Source organism: Belonocnema kinseyi, chromosome 1, assembly GCF_010883055.1.
Source record: "Belonocnema kinseyi isolate 2016_QV_RU_SX_M_011 chromosome 1, B_treatae_v1, whole genome shotgun sequence".
NCBI lineage: Eukaryota > Metazoa > Arthropoda > Insecta > Hymenoptera > Cynipidae > Belonocnema > Belonocnema kinseyi.
The window spans coordinates 114,254,320-114,270,787 of record NC_046657.1 but is presented as its reverse complement, the minus strand read 5'-3'; the positions used below and the strand labels follow the sequence as shown (position 1 = coordinate 114,270,787).

General features: G+C 29.0%; 1 protein-coding gene across 2 annotated transcripts in view; it reads right to left on the bottom strand.

Annotated features, from left to right (window-relative positions):
• LOC117167152 (patj homolog) overlaps window positions 1-16,468 on the bottom strand; it is a 96,339-nt gene that overhangs the window by 35,205 nt on the left and 44,666 nt on the right. For both annotated transcript variants that reach the window (XM_033351876.1, XM_033351884.1), the window contains exon 11: window positions 8,770-8,995. In XM_033351876.1, coding sequence (XP_033207767.1) covers window positions 8,770-8,995 — 226 coding nt within the window. The remainder of the gene's footprint in view (window positions 1-8,769; window positions 8,996-16,468) is intronic.

Here is a 16,468-nt window from a genome sequence, read left to right as displayed (position 1 = left end):
TATTCGAATGGAATTAGTTACATTTTCAGTTAAAAACATGACTTTCCACAAAAAAACTAACTTCAACAACAAAAAACTAAATTTCTAAAGTAAAACTAGAATAATTGAATTTTTGACCAAAAAGATGCTTTTTCAACCAAGAAGATTAATATCTACCAAAAAATATGAATTATCAACTAAAAAAAATCTAATAATTTGCCCACAATAAATTGAATCATTAATTTTTTAGTAAAAAATGAATGCTTAACCAAAGAAATGAAACAAAAGAAATTAACTTTCAGCTAAGTAATTTTATTTAAAACTTAAAAGATGAATTTTCAATTAAAATGATAAATATTAAACTGTAATAATTTACCTTTTACCCGAATAGAAGAATTTTCAAACAAGAAGAATAAATTGCAAAGGAAAAGATAATTTTCTTTAAAAAATCGATTTTTAACGATATATGTGGATTTTCAATTACATAGTTTAATTTTCAATTAAAAAAGACAAATTTTCATCCAAATTGTGGAATTTTGAAGAAAAAATAAATTTTTAATTGAAAAATGGACATACAAATTTTCAGTTATAGAAATTCATTTTTAACCAAAATAAATTAATTATGAAGTAAAATTATGAATCTTTAACTTGAATAGTTGAATTTGATAACCAGAAAAATTAATATTCTACAAAAAAGAAAAAAATTTCACAAAGTACATGCACTTTCAAACAACTACTTTAATTTATAAATAAATAAAAATTAAATAATGAATTAGGATTTAATTAGAATACACTGAGATAATCAGAAAAATATGCAACTGCAGCTAAGTAGAAATCACTTTTCTAAATTGAGCAAGATCATTTAAATAATGAAAAATTGAATTTAACTGCCATCAGGAGTAAATTCCCGGTCATTTCTGGGGCATGTCCCTGTTTCCCGGTCAAATCACCACCCTGTTTATATCTATTTTTAGAGAAATTTCAATTTTAATCTATTCTGTGATTGTTTTTTTTTAGTTTCGTGTTGGGTATGTGTACCCGGTTCTTTGGCTAGTCTCCTTCCCTGATGGAAATATTACGTACTTCGACTTGCTTCAGAGATTACTTATGTTTCTTGTACCGGATAACATTATTTCTTGATAGATTCTATACTTGGCTTTGCTTATGCATACTCATAACATACAAGACGTCATCGAAGCAAGAGAGTTATATCATTTATCAATTATTCTCATTTGAGAGCTCTTCTCATTACGGACTTACATCCGTATGCAGAGAAATTATTCACAAATACTCTAATTGCGAAAGAGTGATTGCAAAAAAAACACTTCTTTGGGAAACACAGTTTTGTAACTAATAATAAATCTGAAGAGTGATTTCCCAAATTCAAACTGGTTAATCCAATATTGTGACCAGTAAAAAATTTTTTTGATGTTATCTTAAAATTCAAAAACCTGACTTCAGACTCTAGGGATCGTCCATAAACTACGTTACCAATTTAACGGGGGGGGGGGGGGGGTCTCACAAAATCTACTGTTGGTGACGAGTGGGGGGGGGAGGGTCAATGTAACTTTACACGTATATTAAATGATGAATTTTTTTGATTGAGAATTAATCTTTTTGTTTAAAATTATATGTTGTAAGTTAAAAAATTTAACTTATTGGTTGAGAATTAATGAATTTTGTAAAACTATAGCCTTTTTTGGTAGTAAATTAATCTTTTTAGTTTAAAATTCACTTTTCAGTTTGGAACACTTGAATTTTATTAAAAACAACTTACTCAAAAATTGTAAAAAATTCTTTATTAAAAATTCAATTTTTTGGTTGAGAATTCTTGAATTTTTTTAATGCTCGTCTTTTTTGGTAGTAAATTAATATTTTGTTTAAAAATTCATCTTTTTTAGTTGAAAATTAAACTTTTTGGTAGAGAACTCTCGAATTTTAGTAAAAAAATCCTTTTTATATAGTAAATTAATATTTTTGATTAACAATTCATCTTTTTTAGTTGCAACTTCTAACCCTTTTGTTAACAACTCGTGGATTTTATTGAAAATTCTTCATTTTCGTTAGATAGTTAATGGATCTGGTTAAAAACTCTTTTTCAATTAAAAATTCAACTCTTTGATTAAAAATTTAACAACTAGATGTTAAAGTTTAACTACTTTCTTAAAAATTCAACTTTTTGTTGAGAATTCTTGAATTTACGTCTTTTTTGGAAGTAAATTAATCTTTTTGTTTAAAAATTCATCTTTTTTAGTTTAAACCTCAAATTTTTGGTTTGGAACTCTTGAATTTTATTGAAAATTCTTTTTTTTTGTAGTAAGTTAATCTTTTTGTTTAAAAATTCTTCGTTTTCAATTAAAAATTCAATTAATTGGTTTAGAATTTTTAAACTTTTTCAAAAATTCACAACTTTTTTGGTAGTAAATTAATCTTTTTGTTTAAAAATTCATCTTTTTTAGTTTAAACCTCAAATTTTTGGTTTGGAACTCTTGAATTTTATTGAAAATTCTTTTTTTTGTAGTAAGTTATTCTTTTTGTTTAAAAATTCTTCTTTTTCAATTAAAAATTCAATTAATTGGTTTAGAATTTTTAAACTTTTTCAAAAATTCACAAATTTTTTGGTAGTAAATTAATCTTTTTGTTTAAAAACTCATTTTTTTGGTTAACAAATTAACAACTAGGTTTTAAAGTTGAACTACTTTCTCAAAAATTAAAAAAAATCTGTCTTTCTTAAAAATACAACTTTGTGTTTGAGGATTCTTGAATTTTTTTAACGATCGTCTTTTTTGGTAATAAATTAATCTTTGTGTTTAAAAATTCATCTTTTATAGTTGAAAATTAAACTACCTGGTACAGAACTCTCGGATTTTTGTAAACAACCTTTTTTTATATTCGATGCGGACTTGACCTTGAACCGATACCGGATATGACTGCAGGCGCTCGGAGCGACAGCAAACGAAAATTCTCGTTAGATAGAAATTCAAATAATGGGTACACTCTGATATTACTTTAGAATACTTTTATAAATATATGCATTTATAAATAAAAAAGCGAAAGTAGATATTTACTATTTCAAAAGTTCTAGTCCAGAAAGAAATTTAAAAATAGGCAGACGGTAATTATAAATTTTTAAATGCACATAAATCCTTTAAGCCGGTGTGAACATAACTTCAATATAGTTATTTACATTGACAGTTCATTATGAATATTATACTAAAAACTGGATTTGAGTCAATAAAGCATGGGATTGAGTTTCATAAAGAAACTATTAAAAAAGGAAAGGCTTTGTCATGTTATTAGAGTAGAGGAAATCCGAATAAACGGTATTAGTGAAAGAATTCAAGCCAGTGTCATTCGTCAGACAAGTCTAGAACAAGAATGGGGAAAACCCTCCGATAGTCAAATTGCAAACGATTTGTATGCAAAGGGCTTAGCAGTCGCGAATTTTTTTTTTTAATAAACAATCTGGAAAATAATTAAAAGTTTCTCCCTACAAACTAACTTATTCAGACCTTGCTGATCACCCATGTGCCGTACGTGCTGGTCTTCGAGAAGAATCGAAAACTGAAGGGGAAAGAGCAGCTAAATCTATTTTAATGGATTTTATTGACTTAGCGATTGCATCAGTGAAAGATAGAAATTGTGCAATTTGCATTCAATGTCAGGGATGACCGTTGGACCGGGAAAGCTGGAAAACCCGGAATTTTATGGAACTGGGGAAAATCGGGAAATGACAGTGAATTCATTTTTTGACCGGAAATTTTACGAAATTTTTCGAATAAAATTTTTATTTAACTGTGATTTCAACCGTTTTAAAATAATTTCCTAAAATGTGATTTTTATCAATTATTATATCATTTAGTTTAGAATGCTTAATTCGAAAATCTTTCACTTTAAAAATTTTCCATTTTTAATTTTTAAGCATATATTTTAATTTAAAGAATTTTAAACTGCAGTTTTAAAGGTTACAAAAAAATTGAAAATTAGAAGTTTTTAAAATCGAAGATTTTTTTATAAAAAGCAGGGTGGCCGCCAGACCGGGAAACCGGAAATTTTACAAATTTTCAGAAGAAAAATCTTCCCAAGTACGATTTTAACCGTTTTTAATATAATTAAAGTGGAGCTTCGAGAATTTGAACAATTAAAAATTAAAAGATTTTGAAGTTGAATTTTTTTTATAAAAAACGGTTTCATTTTATCAAATGTACATATAAATTATTTTTAAAATGGATCTGTACTCTAAGTATAGAAATCTGAACAATAATTGATTTAACCAAACAATTCTAGGTCCTTTCAAAAATTGAGAATTTCCAAATTGTAACTGTTTCAATCCGAAAGTCTTGATAAGAATTGAAATTAATATATCATTTATTCTGATCATTTTATTTTTAAATAAAAATTTTCATGATTTATCAATAATCTATTTTTAATTCAGAGTTTCAGGTATTCCTTTATATTATTTTTTTTATATTAAATTTAATAAATAAATTTATAAATATATTATTTCTATTAATTTTTTCAGCTATTAAAAAATTTCAACGTGCGTTTTACTACTTTCATTTAAAAATAAATCCATAATAATATAGTAATTATTTAAGGTATTTATTAAATTAAAAATATTGTGAGTCTAAATTATTTAATTTTTATCCCATTTAATTTGACATTTCTTAGTAGAGAAAGGAATAAGAATTTAATATTTAGCAATATTGCACTATTCATTTAAGACGAGTAAATTGAAACCATATAATTAAAAGAAAACAATTTCAAACTGAATTGTTTTACATAGAAAGTTTTGAATCTTTAGATTTTCGAAAAACTTTTAAACTTTCAGCGTTACAATTTTAATTTTTCTATTTAAAAAGTGTTTAATTTATAAGTGAAATGGTTAAATTTTGACGCATAAATAACAATTTAACAATTTTAAGAGATATGTAGAAGTTTTGAAAAGATTCAAAATTAATTAAAAACTTGAAATTACTTCAAGAAATTTTTTATTCCTTTATAGTCTTTCACAATTCTTAAAAAAATTCTAAATTTTTTGTTTGAAATCTAAAAAAATCTAAATTTTATTTTAAATTCGGCTGTAAGTATTTCACATTATTTCAAGTTCTAAATTTAATTCGAATCTTTCAAAAACTTCTAAATATCTCTTAATATTTCTCTAATATGTTTAGAAATATAAATGTTCTATTGTTATTTATAAATTCCAATTTTTTAATTTGGAGGATTTTCTTAAAGTTATAGACAAAATTCAATTCATTTTTAAATAAATTTAAAAGTTCTGACAAAAAAATTCAAAAAGTATTTTGAATTTGGAAAAAATTTAAACCATATCTAGATTTTTCAAGATTTTGAAATAAAATTTTAAAGCTTTTGAAAGATGCCTAGACTATATAAAATAAAAATAAGGTAACTTCTAATTTAAGAACTGTTGAGTTAAAAAAATTATTTTTCAAATTTTAATGTGTCTATTTTTAATTTTTGGAACTTAATCTGAACCTTTGAACCCTATAATTGATCAAAGTTCTAAATTGTGTAGTTTATTTGTATTTCGCTTAAAACTGTTGAATTTAAAAGTGATAGTACCTTTCATTTGTTAAGTGTATATTTTTGAGCATTTGAATACACAATTTTCGAATTGAAAACTTTTACATTTCAATTTTAAAAGTAAGGAATTCAAGGGTTTCACTTTGAATGCTTTAATTTGTTGTTTATTACTGCATATATTTAGAATATAGTTTGATTTTTTAAATTTCATTGGCCGTGAAAAATATTTGCGAACCGGTAATTATTTTCTTCAATTAAAACGACCACCCTGAATGTGCAATTGATAAATCTAAAAAAATGCAATTATATTTTAGTAACATTTTAGATGAAACAGAACCGAAATTACTTAATTTTTATCGTCAACGAGTCATACTCAGTGAAATCGACAGAAAAAGTTTGTGTTTGAGAACGAAAGATCGGTCTAATTCAGCAGAATAAATATTTACCTTATCGCTGTTTATTGTAATTATCGTAATAATTTTGAAATTGATTCAAAATCACAGCTGATCGCATGTAAGCATTAAAAACTCATTTAACGAGAATTAGCGCATACCACCGACAGGGGCGCTGCGGTGCTTCCGCTTCCCCAGCGAATAGTAAATTAATATTTTTGATTAAAAATTCATCTTTTTTAGTTGCAACTGCAACCTTTTTGTTAAGAACTCTTAAATTTTAGTGAAAATTCGTCTTTTTTGTTACAAAGTTAATGGTTCTGCTTAAAAATTCGTTTTCAATTAAAAATTAAACTTTTTGGTTTAAAAATTTTTAATTTGGTTAAAAGTTCAACTCTTTTGGTAGTAAATTATTCTTTTTGTTTAAAAATTTAACAACTAGGTGTTAAATTTGATCTATTTTCTCAAAAATTAAAAAGAAATTTTCTTTCATGCTTAAAAATGAAACTCTTGTTGAGAATTCTTGAATTTTCGTCTTTTTTTGTAGTAAATTAATCTTTTTGTTTAAAAATTTATCTTTTTGGTTAAAAATTTAACAACTAGGTTTCACAGTTGAACTACTTTCTTAAAAATGCATTTTTTTGTTGACGATTCAAAATTTCAGTTAAAAATTAATCTCTGCTTGAAAATTTAACTGTTTTGACGAAAATTACTTTTTTGGTTAAAAATTACATTGGAAACTGAAAAATTTAAATTGGAATCATTGCAAAATTATAAATAATAAAAATTATAATTGCATTCGTCTTTTTTGGTAGTAAATTCATTCCTTTGTTTAAAAATTCATCCATTGTAGATGAAAATTCAATTTTTTGGTTGTGGATTCTTTAATTTTGTTAAAAATTCGTTTTTTTTTTGGTAGGAAATTAATCATTTTGTTTAAAAAATAATCTTTATTTTATATGAAAAATCAACTTTTTAGTGGAAAATTCTTCAATTTGATTGAAAATGCACCTTTTTTGGTATAAAATTAAGTTTTTGTTTAAAACTTCATCTTTTTGGTTAAAAAATTAACAACTAGGTTTTAAAGTTGAACCACTTTCTTAAAAATAAAAAAATTTAATTCTTTCTTAAATATTAAACTTTTAGTTGAGAATTCTGGTAATTTATAGAAAGTTCGTCTATTTTGGTAGTAAATTAATCCTTTTGTTTAAAAATTCATCTTTTGGCTTAAAAATGTTACAACTAGGTATTAAGTTTACCTAATTTCTTAAAAATAAAATTTTCTTTCTTTCTTAAAAATTAATCTTTTTGTTTAAACATTCATCTTTTTGGTAAAAAATCTAACAACTAGGTTTCACAGTTGAACTACTTTCTTAAAAATGCATTTTTTTTTGTTGACGATTCAAAATTTCAGTTAAAAATTAATCTCTGCTTGGAAATTGAACTGTTTTGTTGAAAATTCCTTTTTTTGTTTAAAAATTACATTGAAGATTGAAAATTTACTTGCTCCATTTTTGGTCCAAAATAGTTATTTTTTAAGTAAAAATTAAACTTTTTGTTAAGATTGAATTAGGTTGTTAAAAATTTTAGTTTAGTTGAAAATTCAACTTTTGGGTTGGGAGTTCTTGTATTTTATGGAAAATTCGTTTTTTTATGTACAAAATTAACTTTCTTTAAATCAAAATGTCATATTTTTTATTTGATAATTGAACTCTTTTGTACCGAAAATTTATCATTTCGTCTTGAAAGTTTAATAATTTAGTAAAAAAATCAACTATTTGGTAGAAAATTAGATTTTTTATAATTAATTTTTTTAAATAAAAAGTTTAAATATTCCATTTTTGGTTAAAAATTGACATATTTTAGTTTAAAAATTTAATAATGACCGAATTAACTCTTACATAAAATTCAATTAGGCACATTTCTACACTTACTCTGAAAATCACTTTTTTATTTTAATTGTTGATTTATTAACCAAATTTATCATTCACAAATCGTTCACGTAGACAATATATGATATATGAAAAGGAAAGAATTCAAATAATTAATGTGATTGATATAATATAGAGATTAGAAACCTAATTTTGTCCAGAACTTAAGATCGTCAAAAATCAACAAATTTGAACGATAATATGCTAAGTGTTTACAAAAACAGTATAACTCTCAGAAGACAAGATTATAAATAATATATAATTCAACTTAAAAAAAGGACTATAGTAAGTTTACAACTCTCTATTATAGCTAACATAAGTCAATATTATGACTGGTTTTCGACACCGCCCCAACGCGTATTGTGTCGACATACATGCAAATATTTGTATGAATCTGAAAGTTTATCTATAGTTTGTTGCCTCAACAATGATAAGCAGAATTTAATTTTATAATTGTCTTATGTTGCATGGTGAAAAAAAGTATACCGAGTCCAAATCATGATTCATCTAAATAAAAACGTTAATTGAATCATATTGTAATTTTAGTATTAAAAAAATGCAAACAGCTGATCCATAAAATTTTGAGCATAGGCACACTACATATTCAAAATTTCATAATTTTTAAAGGAATTTCAGAGAATTTCAGAGAATTCAAAAGAATTCAAATAATATTTCTTAGACTCTATCGAAAGTTATGAATTAAATTTTGTATGTAGAGTTTTACTGCATAAAGTTTGACATACATCCTTTTCAAACGATAAATTAATCTTTAAAATTAAGACTAAATAAATTATTTAATCGCATTATCAATATGAATATTATAGGATATAAAATTTGTAGAAAAATATCGGTATTAACGCTGAGAATATTAAATTACAAACACTGATGTGAAACGATAAAAGTGGAATAATTAAACTCACCCTTTTCACAAACATATCCCGCGATAGTAATCCCAAGCCCGTAGGTGTCCTTTTTTAATTCTACAGTGAAACGTTCCATTTCAGGAAGAGAATCGACATCAATCGGGTCCATCGAGAGAGCCGGAAGGTCCTGGATTTGAATTGGACCCGTGAGCGTTGGAATGAAGGGCGACGCTCCCACAGGCGTCGGATTTCGCACCACGTCCATGATAAGGCTTGGCCTCGTCTAAAATATAATTAATAATTTACGAACTAATCCGCAATAATAAATAAGACAAAACACGATCAGGCTGGTCACTATTTTTTTACATTTTCGTCTCCCGATTTTCTCCCGGTTCTCCCGGTAAATATTCGTGATTTCTCTCGGTGTAAAGAAAAATTACCTCTCTTTACTAAACAATTTTTTTTTACATATATGATCAATTGCAGAAATCGATAAGCATCAGCTAACCCTTTTGCAAGAAATCAACTGACTTTGAATCATATAAGTAGGATAAGAAAACTTTTCTGCCTGATAAAGAAAAATGCAGACATGAATTTTATTACACGCTAGCAGTAATTTCATGCACGCAAATCGCACGTTCACGTCTCTTGATTTTTATTTCCTAACATGAAAAATATGCAAATTTAAAAGTCAATTATAAAACCCATTTTTTAATACTATATTTTTAATTTTTTGACAATAATAAATAAATTAAAATAGAAGGCTTCTGAAATTAAAAAATATATATATCGAACATTTTCGTGCAATTAAATAAGAAAAAGGAATTAAATTGTATCATTTATAAATTTAAGGCCTGCTAAAAAATTAAAAAATAGGACAATGTGCAAAACTTAGAAATTAATTATTTTAAGATTAAGTCATTTAAAATTCAGAGTAATTGAAATTATATTATGTATACTAAAAAGTGTTACAAATCCAATAATTAAAAATTGAAAACTTTTGAATTTGAATAATTCTAAATTCAAAGAAATTAAGATTTGACAGTTTAATATTGAAAACTAAATTGAATCTTTCAAATTCAAAACTTCTGAAATTTTAGAATTTTAAATTGTAATTAGATGACGAAATTATAATTTGAAATTAAGGCTAATTAGACAAACTTTTATAAAATCAAAGATTAATTGGAATTATAGTAAACAAACTTTCAAACTAAATAGTAATTGAAAATGGGAAACATTAAAAATGATAAAAATTTCTACTCCAGAACCTTGAAACTTAAACGCATGCTAACTTAATTTAAAAGTGACAAAATTTATAGTCATCAAAAATTGTGATATTAAAACTTTTTTATAATATGTAAACCTTTAGAATTTGAAATATTTGGAATAAATTTAAATCACTTAAAAACTAGTAATTTTTAATGTGCTAATTAATCTTTCGAAAATTCAACCTATTAAATTTTAGTTGCAAAATTAAAACCTATGGAAAGGAAAAATTTTTAATTAAGCGTTCAACATGCAAATTCAGAACTCTAATATTCTTGTAACTACTTACAATTACAGAAATGATTCGTCTATTGCTGTATTAATTTCAGTTACATATTTTAAGTTTTATCTTTTTTTATTTCAAATCTTCCTTTAGAACTATTGCTCATCCTTAAAATTTTCCAATAAAATATTTTGCAATTTGAAATAATTAATTTGTTTAAATCTTTAACTAAAAATCGGAAAACTTTAATATATTACATTAAAAATTAAAATAAATAATAAACAATAAGATTGCCGTAATGTGATTCCATTTTTTGAAATTGTACAATTGTAAGCTTTGTAGTTCGAAATTGATTCATATTTAGATAAATCTAAAATTATCAAATTCAAAACTGACTACCAAGGTTTTTAATATGAAATTTTGGAAAGTTTAATAGTCAAAATGGTCTTTTTATTTTAAATAATTATATGAATTCAAACTACAATATTGTAAAATTTTAAATCTGAAACCTCGAAGACTTAATCTAAAAATTAATTTAGGAAAAAAATTAATTTCAAGGCCTCTGATTAAATTTGTTTAGAATAGCACATTCAAGGCTATAATTTCTGATTAAAATTATAGCAATTTTGAATGCGATAAATATATTATTAATAAGTATCATATCATGTAGTATTAACAGGGTGACCGTTTTATTCGAAGGAAATTATTTCTTTTTCCGGTGACGCAAACATTTTTCCGCAACTCTTGAATTTTAAACTTTTCAAATTGAAATGCTAAAATTTTCAAAATAATATTATTAAGTTATTTTCGACTAGAAACTTTAAAAATTTAAATTTTTTTCCTTAAAATTTATTAAATTAGAAGTTAAATTAATTTCATTTTAAATATTTTAAGCATCCTTGAAAAGTTTAACAATTTTATTTGAAAATCTTGAGAAATCTAGAAGTTGTTTTAATTATTTTCAAATTTAAAATTATAAATAACAATTCAACACTTATTATTATTAGAAAAAAGTGAGCGTAATTTTAAAAGATATACAGTATTTTTAAAAAGATTCCAAATTAATGTAAAGCTTGAAATAATTTTAAATAATTGCAAAGAAATGTGTGCACCGATAAAATTCGACATTTTAAGAATTTTGAAAGGCTCCAAATAAATAAAACATTTTCTTAAAATTCCTAGGAAAATTGAAAATGATTTTTCATTTTGAAAAATTATTTTAATAGAATATATAAAAAGATTTTACGAAATTTCCAAAATTGTCATAAAAGATCCTGGCAGATTTTAAGGCTTTTTTTTAATTTGGAGGATTTTTGAAAAATTTTAGGAAAAATTCTATTTATTTTAAAATATATTTTGAAGTTGTGAAAAAAGTTCACACACTTCGTTTAAATTACTTGATATCATTTTCAGTTTTAAATTAATTTTGAATTTTTCCAAAACTTGTAAATATCTCTTCAAATTAATCATTTTTTTTTCAACAAATAATAAGTATTTAATTATTATTTATACATCAAAATTAAAAAATTACGGTTACTAAGTAAAAATTTTTTTAAATAGAACAATACGAATTGTAACTTTTAAATTTTATAAGCTTTTTGAAATGTTAACAATTCAAAGCTTTCTGTGTCAAACAATTAAGTTTCAAATTATTTACTTTTAAATATTTGGCTTCAATTTACTTGTATTAAATTAAAATTTCAATATTGCTAAATATTAACTAATTATCCTTTTTCATAATTACATTTTTTTTAATTAAAAGGGTTAAAAATTGAATAAATTAGCATGAAAAAATATTTTTAATTTAATAAAAGCCTTTAATTACGAATATATTATTAGGTTATTTTTAATTTGAAAGTAGTTTATAAAGTTTTAATCGCACCTTTACATTTTTTTAATGACTAAGACTTTCGAATGGAAAAAGTTACAATCGGAAAATTCCTAAACTTTGAATGGATTTAGAATCGCTTTATCAAATTAATCATTGTGTGAAATATTTTTATCCTAGCTTTATCCCGGTTTTCTCCCAGTTCTCCCGATTCTACCAGGTTGGTGGCCACTCAGACCGTACAAATGTCACAGCACTAATAATTATTACATACATAAAAATTCAGTCGTTTTTTTTAGCGTTTTCGTTTATAGGTCCGTGTAAACATTTTTAAAAAAATATTTTAAGAAAAGCTTCATCAGATTCTCAGATATTAGAAAAACTATTATTTTATTATTTTTTATTTATTATTTTACCTACATGCTTTACATAAAGAACACAAAATTGTAATATTGCTGATTTTCAACGACGAAAATCGAACTCTACACGTATAGAAAAATACATAAAATAATAAACTAGTTAAAATTGTTTCTTTTTAGCATAAAATCTTTTATATAATAGAGGATGAAATGAACTTTGAAATTATGACATAGACTTACAAAAATTGCTAGGTCTATTTTTTTGTAGTTTATTTCCATTTTTCAAAATTCAATTCAATGAATTATTACAATTTTGAAATTCTTACCGTTAGAGCAAGATGGGTGGGTGCACGAAATTATGATTGAGAACCGAAATTAATATATAACCGAAGTTTATTCAGAACAGTACAAAAAGTATGTGTGTCGTATAACTGTTCACAGGCAACTGAACTAAGGGAGAATAGTGAAGTGTGTAGATGTGTGACTGTAATATGTATGTGAGGCACAGAGCTGTCCTCTGTAGGAAATAGTTCATTTGAATATTATTGAAGGGCGCGGATTGCGAATCCCAACACTCTCCCTCAAGTTGCGCCCGAAGGAAAACTTGGTCGATGACAGCCCCAGGCCGGAAACGCACTCCATATGCTTTGGTCCAGGTAATCCTTTGGTTAGTATATCCGCTATCATTTCCTCGGTTGGCAGGTAGAGCAGTTTAACAGGATACTCCTTCAGAACTTGAAGTATGAAGTGGTGTTTCACATCGATATGTTTGGATCTCGAGTGGTGCACCGGGTTTTTGGAAAGCTTGCCTGCTCCCTGATTTTCGTTAAACATGGTCACGTTGGCAAGATCTGACTGGCCTAGATCCTTCAGAAAGTTGATGAGATACACAGCTTCCTTGGATGCATCTGAGATTGTCATGTACTCGGCCTCGGTGGAAGAAAGGGCCACAGTGCGTTTTTTACGCGATTCCCACGAAATGGCAGCTTCTCCAAGAATGTAAACTGAGCCGGTGTAGGATCGTCTATCGATGACACAATTTGCCCAGACTGTATCCACGTATCCTTTCAAGGCCTCATTGCACTTCTTGAATCGAAGTCCAAAACTTGCAGTACCCTGAAGATATCGGAGCACTCGTTTCGCAGCTATCCAGTGTTCCTGCTTCGGGTTGTTGTTCAATTGTCCAAGGACGCTCACAGCGTGCGCTATATCAAGTCGCGTTCCGAGGGCAGCATACATCAATCCTCCGACCAATTCTCTGAATGGAAATCTCTCATCCTCCGATTCGTCGACTGAATCATTGATCAGTTTTGTGCCAGCTGCAAGTGGAGTGTTCGCAGGCTTGCACTCGCTCATGTGAAATCTTTGCAGAATCTCTTTGACGTAAGTGGTTTGAGATAGAGTTATCCCATCACTGTCGCGTGCGATTTCCATACCCAGATAATAGCGGGCCTCGCCGAGATCCTTGACCTTGAATTCCTTAGAGAGCCTATTTTTGATTTGACTCTCCCTTAATTGATTATTCGAAATGATCAAGATGTCATCTACGTAGACAAGGACGTACGTCTTCTTCTCCTCATCGGTGTATACGCACGGATCTGCACTTGCTGGTGTCAGGTCCATGTCTCATAACACAGAGTCCAATTTGGCATGCCATTGGCGTCCAGCCTGGCGCAAACCATAAAGTGCCTTTTTGAGTCTACATACCTTGGCTGTCCCATCCATCTTGTTCAGCATCACCTTGGCTCGTTCCCGAAGATTCGGATTTTTGTCCTCGCGTAATATTCTTTGAAGCATATCCTCCAGTAGATCGGGTTGTTCCATGTAGATCACTGTATCCATATCAGCATTCAAGTAAGCAGTCTCGATGTCCAGATAAGTGATTTTGAGATCAAATTCGGTAGCTAACGCCACTAGCAACCGGAGTGAATTGAGACGGGCGACGGGGACAAAAGTCTCAAAGAAATGTAAGCCAGGTTTTTGCGCAAAACCTCTTGCAACAACACGTGCTTTTCTTCGTTGTAGTTCTCCGTCGGGTCCGTATTTGTTTATCAGCACAGTTCTGCAATTGATCACCTTTTCATTGACAAGTTTGTCGACGATGTCGAATGTTCCATTTGAGATTAGACTCCGTATTTCTTCATAAAGAGCATCTTCCCATTCACTCTTGTCGGGTCCAGATAGTGCTTGTCCTAACGGAATCTCACAGGCACTCATGGCAACATCATCATTATCCCATCCGTAGAATTCCTCGTCGCTGGAACTGGTGGGCTCCTGGCGCTTATTTTCGTCGGGGTTGTTTACGGTGATGAACTCCTTGGCAGGACGTCCTGGCTTGCCAGTCTTTATTTTTCGAGGCCTTCTTGGTGCTCGCCTTACAGGTACGTTCCTTTCCTGCCGATCGTTCAAATTTTCGTGATCTCCGTTCACGATTTCCTTGTCCTCGAAGATGTCTTCCTGATTCTCAACGATGTTTTCCTGATCCTCAACAACAATGGGGGTGTCGTTGGGAATAGGCACGTTCTGCTCCAGAACGTGTTCCGCGTCACGCGTGGATTCAGGATTCTCTTCCATGTTCTCTGTCGAATAGACATCCATAAATCGAACATCACGTGTTATGTGGATTTTCTTTTCAGATGGAATCCAGATTCGGTAGGCTTTCGCATTGGTGGCATAGCCAACGAAGATGCCTTCGAGTCCACGTGGCTTCAGCTTGTCTTGGGTGGGAGTCTTGTCAACAATATAGACTTTTACTCCAAATCTTCTTAGATGTCGCAAATCAGGTCGCTTGCCCGTCCATTTCTCGTATGGCGTTTCGATGCCCAGAGCTTTGGTGATGCACCTGTTTCGAATATAACATGCCGTTGCGACTACTTCGCCCCAAAATGACATAGGCAATCCAGAATCTATAAGCATGCAGCGGGCAGGCTCGATCAGGGTCCGGTTTTTGCGTTCCGCAATTCCATTTTGTTGCGGGGTGTAGGGAGCAGTTAGCCGGTTCTGTATTCCTGAATCCCTTAAAATGCGATCCATTCCAGTGCTGACAAATTCTTTGCCATTTTCGGACTGAAGTGCCTTGATCTTCATCCCAGCGCAAGTCTCGACGAGATTTTTATACTCCAGAAATTTTGCAGTTACGTCAGATTTGTTTCGGAGTAGGTAATGTTCTATCCTGCGGCTGAAGTCATCGGTGAACGTGAGTAGGTATCGAGCTCGACCCATTGTCTCTGTTCTCATTGGTCCGCAAAGGTCTGTGTGTACACATTCAAGAAGAGATGAGGTCCCTTGACCATCCGGTCTTCTTGTTTCCATGTATTGAGGGGGTTTCTTTCGTCTTTTGATTTTACCTATTCACCAGAGACATACGGCCATGTTCCGTTTTTAGTTAGAAGAGCCTCCACTTGGATCTTTCAAGTCTCGTAGTTTTCTTTCGAGAGGAGTTCGATCTGCATCGAAGTATAGGAGTTGGGTTGAGCTTGCGCCATCTCTTGACGCTCTCGAGTACTGTTGCGTACGTGACTTTTGTGGCGATGTTAATGGCGGACAAGATGTTTCTTGTATTGCTGAATCATTCGATCAGCAAGAGAATAAATTCCCACTCACGGCTAAAACACCAATAACACAAACAACAAGGTTGGCTTTAGCAAGCGATGAAGATGAGCAGATTCATTTCACACGATTTGAATTACCGGTCACTATTCACGACGAGGCAAAATAACGCGCGTGCATCGAACAAATTCGTTCGCGTCGATTTTCGTATTTCGTATAAATACAATCGATATTATTCGTTAATAGCGTCCCCTGGGCCCATAACCTGTTAGAGCAAGATCGGTGGGTGCACGAAATTATGATTGAGAACCGAAATTAATATAAAACCGAAGTTTATTCAGAACAGTACAAAAAGTATGTGTGTCGTATAACTGTTCAAAGGCAACTGAACTAACGGAGAATAGTGAAGTGTGTAGATGTGTGACTGTAATATGGGGCATTATTCCTCAACTGCCCCAACTCAAAAAGTCATGTTTTTCGATTGTCTCTAAATTCTGGGAATATGTTCGCCTATCCAACAGTAGTTAATCC